At 43.1% G+C, this 7,161-nt stretch overlaps 2 protein-coding genes across 2 annotated transcripts; one reads left to right on the top strand and one right to left on the bottom strand.

Annotated features, from left to right (window-relative positions):
* The first annotated feature begins 2,573 nt into the window (after nt 1-2,573).
* Nucleotides 2,574-6,269, top strand: LOC110859275 (pro-resilin). The gene is made up of 4 exons (XM_022108189.2): nt 2,574-2,803; nt 3,511-3,966; nt 4,032-4,156; nt 4,220-6,269. Exons 1-4 carry the CDS (start codon nt 2,798-2,800, stop codon nt 5,016-5,018), a joined length of 1,386 nt encoding a protein of 461 aa, XP_021963881.1. The 5' UTR covers nt 2,574-2,797; the 3' UTR covers nt 5,019-6,269.
* Nucleotides 6,253-7,133, bottom strand: LOC118438721 (transmembrane protein 218-like). Its single transcript, XM_035859384.1, has 2 exons — nt 6,809-7,133; nt 6,253-6,752 (listed from the first exon to the last, which is right to left on the bottom strand). Exons 1-2 carry the CDS (start codon nt 7,055-7,057, stop codon nt 6,594-6,596), a joined length of 408 nt encoding a protein of 135 aa, XP_035715277.1. The 5' UTR covers nt 7,058-7,133; the 3' UTR covers nt 6,253-6,593.
* Between the last annotated feature and the right edge of the window lie 28 nt (nt 7,134-7,161).

Here is a 7,161-nt window from a genome sequence, read left to right as displayed (position 1 = left end):
CCGGATTATTCCCAGCACAGCCAAATCCACCACCACCACCACCCCAGCCGCTGTCTGGGATGGAGTCATTTTTGTAGAAATAAAATGCACACGAAAAGTTTTCTGGTGTCATAATTTGGACTCTGAAATCAATCAAATTTGGTCCGTGCTTCCTCATCAGAAAATCCACTCCAATCCAATTTGTCAACCATTCATCTCTCCTTCTTTTTGTCCTCCCATGCACACAAGTACATATTTCTGCATGCATATTATTAGCTTAAAATGTAGCTCCCATTCACCTTTCTTCAAGTCGTTGCGATTTGATTTGATGTTTATCTGGTGTGGCGTGTGGCATCATGCACAACACGGCTTGCATGATGTGAAGTGATCTACGTGGTGTGGGATTCTGGCGCTATTATTATTATTCTTATTATTGTGATGATTGTGATTTTTTCATTACAACGTCCAACGCGCGGAGGTTCCGATGGGTGCACATTTCTACAAATCGTCCACTTCTTCAGATCTCTGTACGCGATGAAATACCTGAAATGATGAAATCTATGAAAACGAGAATGAGCATTGTTGCACTCGGCGCATGCACAAAGCCTAATTTACCGACAATGAGAATAATGCTCCACTGTGGACGACTCGTATGCAACAAAGTCCAGTTGTCAATTAATCAAAAATGGGTGAGATGACGAGATTTGAGATGGATTCAAAGAGTATGAATTGACACATTTCATCCAATTTTTTGCCATCTATCCATCTCGTCGACGCACAATTAATGGATGAGACGATCTGACTTTGGCGAATCTACATATTCCCAGAATGTGTCACATTTCAGACTCTTAACAAAAATAATTAGACGCAGGAACTGTAAGTTATGACGTTGGTTGGCCAACAACTCTGTGTTCAAATCAGCTCCGCTATTGTATCCGAAATAATAAAATTAGTACATCCATCAATTTCTTATTCACATGTGTATGTGCATGAGATGAGATAAATCTATAATCTACAAAAAAAATCTCAGCCTGATTCGAGTCAAGGACGTGGTAAAATTAGCACTCTAATTATAATTCGTCCACGTGTGAGTGCATTCCTAAGAAATTGTGGACATCTCGCTTGAACAACTTAATCCAATTTCAGCTATTTCATTGATTGATCACAGAATGAGATAACGCTTTACTATTAACTTTTTGAGTAATTATTCTTGGGATTAATTTGGTAATCGGATTTCGTTCATGGTGATGGATTTTTCAGCCTTTTTATGATTTTGCCCAAGTCTTGCACGAAGAAGAAATCAACCGGAAACCGCACCGCAGCCGTCACCAATATTGGTCAGCAGTCTGTTAGTTCAGCCTGGTTGGTTTTTGCAATTGCGTAATAAAGATTCACACCTGACTCACTCAATTTACTAATTGACACCATCGCATAACGACATGTGAAACACAATGGATGCAATTTGTGTTTGTCATCGACACCCAAAAACCAGGACAAATCAATCTTTGGCATTATTATTACTAGTTATTATTAGTTATGGGACTATCATCGCGTAAGAAAGGATTCTTCCACAAAACCAACCACGATTATATTTTGGTCATTGGCTGACTGGGCCTCATGTCAAGGTTCTCTTTTATTATTGTTTCTTCAGCCCGAGAAATTTCATCAACACGTTTGATTCAGCAGTTTAAAATGGAGCAAGCAAAATGCAACTTGCGTGTAACCTCGTGGATGGATGGAGGTTCTGCGATGGAGGTGGACGAATCTCTGACACTCGAACGATTAATAATTATTGTAAAATATGTACGTGTCGAAATGAGCAAGGCAAGTGAAGCACACACTTCTCATCTTCCTCCTCACGCAAAATAATCCAACTGCACATGACATGCACATGAATGATCCAATTGTTTGCCCAAGATTTACTTTTTCTTGGAGGTGGAAGGAAATCAATCACGCGTCACTCAAGCAAATCTCAAGGATTTCTGGGAGACATTGAATCTAAAGTAGCAAAAATAAAACTAATAAAAAAATGGTTCATCCTTATCTTCCTCACTGAGCAAATAATGGTCGTAATAATGATAAATGTGTGGATCAGATCAGGGGAGGATTGCTGGGCGATGGAAATCTGAGGACACGCGTCTGTAATGAGATGACGCTGCGAGAGCGTGCATTTGGAATGCATTCACCAGCAGTACTGACTTATTCGTGACTTTTTAATAGGAATTTGTGGAGATGAAGAGTCCGAAAAATCGGATCGTGTCACATTTCCTGTTCGGAAACCTATTGATATTTTTGTACCCCTCTGGAGACAGAGATGGGAGCGGAGTCAGGGAGCTACGTCATGTGTGGACGATCGTGTCCAAGTGACAACTGATGAGTCCACCTTACCTTGATTTGAAAATTGGTACATTATGGGACACCACTATCATCCACATTCGCCAATAAAGCGTCCCTCTACATGAGAGATCAAGAAGAAGAGTGAATTAGGCGAGCACAAGGGACTCAAGGAGAGAAAGACCAAGAAATGGAGAGTGAACGACGAGATGCCAAAACCAACGCTTTGGTGAGAGTATAAAACCCAAGCGATTCGATGATCACCCTCACACTTCACTCTCACCACCCCACGAGCCAAGGTGCACCGCATCTCTCTTCAACTACTTGGGACCAGATAATATTTTACCAGGACGAAAATTCAGCTCCGGAATTTGTGACAAAATCAAACAGTTTGTGATACCGAATATTCCCTTAAAAGAGCGCTACCCACAGTTTTACGAGATCAACCTTCGACACCGTTCCCAACCAAGAACCGATTGAAACCATGAAGGTACGTTTAGAAATTCAAATTTTCATAGCATGATTTCTACACAGTTTCCAATTTACTCGAAATGGCATCATCAGACTTCAGTGATCAAAATTCCAAGAATTTTCCTATTCGTTTGAAATTCTGATTTAGTTTTGTTGCATTTTTTACAACTTTTTTCCTGAATTGTACAAAAGACGAGGAGTTTAGTAGCAAGAAAAGGAATTTCAATTATCCAACAATGGGAGGATTGCATAATTGGGAGTGGAGCAATAATGGGAGATAAAAGTGTGAATAATGGGGAGCACTAAAGAGAAGGAGATTGAGACGAAATAATAGAGACGTTGGTGTGCTCTTGGTGGAGAAAGCACCCACAACTGCCAAACCTAACCCAACTGCAGTGCAGTCAGTTTTTGTAGTAAAAAAGATCAATTAGAGACGCAACAAGAGGCATAATACGACTGGTGGCTGCTGCTACTGCACTTTTCATACTCGTAGTTTTCATCTCGTAGAAGCAAGTACCAATAAATGACTCGTACTAATCATCCACATGCAATTTTCCTGTTTATTGACTGTAAACAACACTCATCGAGATGCACCCTCAACAGAATTATGCACCTGTCTATTATTTATTTATTGCAAAGAGATAAAAAGTAACATGAAAGGAAAAAATTAAGTAGTCTCAACTTGCCTCACAATGAGTCTTCTTTTCTTTGCGTCATCATTCTCAGATCTTTTTGTGGTGCGCCCTGACCGTGGCCGTCGTTTTGGCTGAGCCTCCAACCCAGGGAGGAGGAGGTAGTGGTGGTTATTCCGGTGGGGGTGGTTTTGGAGGGGGCAAGCAAGGAGGTCAGCAAGGTGGCGGATTCGGCGGTGGTGGTGGTTCTCAAAACTACGGAGCCCCTTCAAGGTCATCCGGAGGTCAGCAGTATAACGCTCCATCTGGACCATCTGCCCAGCCATCTGGAAACTACGGAGCCCCAAGCCAAGGGTACCAACAAGGTCAACAGCAGCAACAACAGCCCCAACAAGGTTACTCTCAGAACGGAGGGGCAGGAGGCTACCAAGGTCAGCAGGGAGGTCAACAGGGAGGATACAACCAGGGTGGTGGTGGAAACCAAGGGGGTGGTTACGACCAGGGCAGCGGCAACAGTGCGGGAGGTTACGGAGGATCCAAGGATCACGAAGTGCGTAGTCATCAGTCATGTTTGTATTTGCGGAGGAATATTTGTAAGACTTTCTGTGTCCGCAGGGTCCACCAATGCCATACAACTTCGCCTACGCAGTGAAGGACTACTACGGCAATGACTACAACCGAGAGGAGACCAGCGATGGCAACGTGGTGAAGGGACAGTACAAGGTCCTTCTTCCTGACGGGTAACACATTGCACTTTGGCTTGATCCACACATATTTGCATAATGTTTTGTCCTCATGTCCAGCCGAACCCAGATCGTCACGTACACCGCGGATTGGATGAACGGTTTCAATGCTCAAGTCACTTATGAAGGGGAAGCCAAGTACCCCGAGCCCAACGCCAACGGTGGATACGGAAACAACGACGCCCAGTCCAACTCCCAAGGAGGCTACGCTCAAGGACAAGGCAGCGGAAACAGTGGTGGTGGAAGCGGAAATTACGGTGCCCCATCCGCCCCCCAACCGGCCGCGTACTCTCCCCCACAACAACAACAGTCCTACAATGCTCCAGCCCCCTCTTCAAACTATGGTTCTCCTCAACCATCCTACAGCAACAATGCCCCCCAACAATCCTACAATGCTCCAGCTCCCCAACAATCATACAACAGTCCAGCCCCCCAGCAACAGCAATCTTACAATGCCCCAGCCCCCTCTTCAAACTATGGTTCCCCCCAACAATCTTATAGCAACAATGCCCCCCAACAATCCTATGCTCCAGCTCCCCAACAGCAACAACAATCGTATGCTGCTCCATCTTCCAATTACGGAGCCCCATCCGGCCAGCAGCAGTCTTACTCTGCCCCCCAATCTTCGTACAACGCTCCTGCGCCCTCCTCCAGCTACGGTGGTCCATCCTCAGGGGGCCGTTCGTCACCCCAGTCCAACTATGGGGCCCCTTCGGGTAAGAGCTCATCCCCCTTCGTCCCATCCTCCGGCCCAAGTCAATCCTACGGCCCACAACAAGGAGGGGGCAGCGGTGGGTTTGGGAACAGACTCAACCAGAGAAACTCTTCCTCCTCCTCGGGAGGGTATGGGAAGAAGTAGACGCTTCTGGGGTGAAGACACGGCGCAGATAAGACACACAATTAGGTAATTTATCATCACTCCTCGATACCCTACTACCACATAGATCGCCAATTGTTACTATTACGTATTTTAAGTGTACTCGCTTTCATACCAACGATACCATGTATGTACGACGACGTCATGTATTTAATTCTAACAATGCCCTTAATATTATCCCTCTTTTCTTTACTCAAGAGTGCATAGGATGGCTTCATGAGCCGAGTAATTGGAGCAGTTAACAATCTTATCTGTCTATAAAATCATTGTGTGACGAAACTCAATCTCTTCTTCCTTCTCCCTCTCGAAATCTGTATCAAAGTCAAAATCCGTCGTAATTTTGCAACAAACGCTGTGATTTATTATTTCTCTTTCTCATCTCTCTTTACATAACAAAGTTTTATTATGGACGGATTAGGCTAGGATTTTCGACACATTTTTTCAACAACAGTCACTCACTGTTATTTGTTACTCTCCTTCATAATTCTTGTGTCGTCACTCTTCTTCTTCTTCGCTGTTTACTCTTCTTCTTTCAAATTGAATCATTTTCCTCTCAAACTATTCAAACTCAAACAAGGACGAGTTTTCCATTAATTTTTGTCTTTCATGTGCATAACTAAATGGAAAAATAACTCCAGTCTTCTCATTCGATGATGATGATGATGATCTTTTATTTCTTAAAAGCTATTTACATGAAACGTTATTATCTTTTCGACGTCTCTTTTGTCTCACTCTCGCCCGTCTCTCCTCTTTTTTGTGTATATGCAAATATGCATTTTCCTCACTTTAACGCCAGCCAGCGTGCAATCTTCCTTTCAATTGAACCCACTTTTCTGATATACGTTTGCGACCAGATGCGCTCAATGGATGACCAACCAAACTGCCTGTATTACCAAACCAAACAATTAATATGCTAATATAACTTTGCTAAAAAAAACTCTTGCCAATTCCGTTTATTTTTTCGTTCCTTCTTTGAAATGCTATTTCTTAAAAAAAAAGTTTCAACTTAATTATGCAGGTGACACGTTATACTCTTGATAATAAAGATACACGAAGACATACACATACACATAAGCCCGTAGATACCTACGCATATATTGTGATGCATGGTAAATAATTATTCATGAGATGGAAACACTTACTGAAATACTAAAAACCATGTCTTTGCTGCCATACATGGAGTTGAATGTAATAATAAAATAAATACATTTTTTTATTTTTGTGATGAAATTATCCTTGCTCTCGTATTATGATTATTATTCGATTTCTTCTGCTTACTGTCCTCTCTCTCTCTCTCGCTTAACTTCCGCACTTGAGTACTCGATGAAATCTGAATGGAAGGAATTTTTGCTATTCTATGGTGCAATCCAATTAGGACCTGATTAATTATGGGACATGTGGAGGGACTTGTTTATAATATGGTGTTTATTATAGTAAAGTAATTAACAATAAAAATATTTTTGTACATGTTTACGATAAATAATTGAGACTCACCTTAATTTGCATATGCATATAAAAAGTCTTATAAAAATATTGAACCGGATGATATTTGCACTACTATTGGAAGTCAGATATGATCTTCTTGGTTGGAACTGGCAGCGACCCATGGACCTTGGCCGCCCAGAATTCCTTGACATAAACGCCAAACGCCACAATGATCCCAATGCTCATGAAAGCCATCAAAATCCCCTTCCAGATGAACATGTAGTCGTAAACCTGAACATGCCCTCAATTAAATGCCATTGGAATGAAGCAGTTTGACGGTATCTCACCTGGAAAGCGTCGATGGGGGCGAGGAGGTCGGGGTTCTTGGTGACGGCGTCTCTCCTCTCGAGACCTCCCTCCTTGGCCGTGGGGATGAGGAGGAGGACGAGAGTGATGAGGATCGAGAGGCCCGTGATCAGGGAGCGGAGACCTGCCTGATGCGCCGAGAGCTGAACCCACGCGATGAGAACGACCGTCCAAACGACGAGAAGGATTACAACGCCTGCCCCCAAACCCACCACGAATGATCCTGCCATGCTTCCTAATTTTTGCGACCAAAGTATCGGATACGTCACCAATCAGCAGGTCGTGACCAAAATTGTGGACTCTCGGACAGAATAACAACGTGGTTGTCAGGATG

This window comes from Folsomia candida, unplaced genomic scaffold (assembly GCF_002217175.1).
Source record: "Folsomia candida strain VU population unplaced genomic scaffold, ASM221717v1 Fcan01_Sc025, whole genome shotgun sequence".
In the NCBI taxonomy this organism is placed as follows: domain Eukaryota; kingdom Metazoa; phylum Arthropoda; class Collembola; order Entomobryomorpha; family Isotomidae; genus Folsomia; species Folsomia candida.
This window is presented reverse-complemented; position numbering and strand designations above follow the sequence as displayed.

What these genes read in the sequence shown, in the direction of transcription:
- LOC110859275 (XM_022108189.2), top strand. An exon ending in GAGGATCCAAGGATCACGAA is followed by an intron (nt 3,967 to 4,031) that starts GTGCGTAGTCAT and finishes CTGTGTCCGCAG; the next exon opens with GGTCCACCAATGCCATACAA. An exon ending in AAGGTCCTTCTTCCTGACGG is followed by an intron (nt 4,157 to 4,219) that starts GTAACACATTGC and finishes CCTCATGTCCAG; the next exon opens with CCGAACCCAGATCGTCACGT.
- LOC118438721 (XM_035859384.1), bottom strand. Translation starts at nt 7,057, where the DNA reads ATGGCAGGATCATTCGTGGTGGGTTTGGGGGCAGGCGTTGTAATCCTT. An exon ending in CCCCCATCGACGCTTTCCAG is followed by an intron (nt 6,753 to 6,808) that starts GTGAGATACCGT and finishes GGGCATGTTCAG; the next exon opens with GTTTACGACTACATGTTCAT.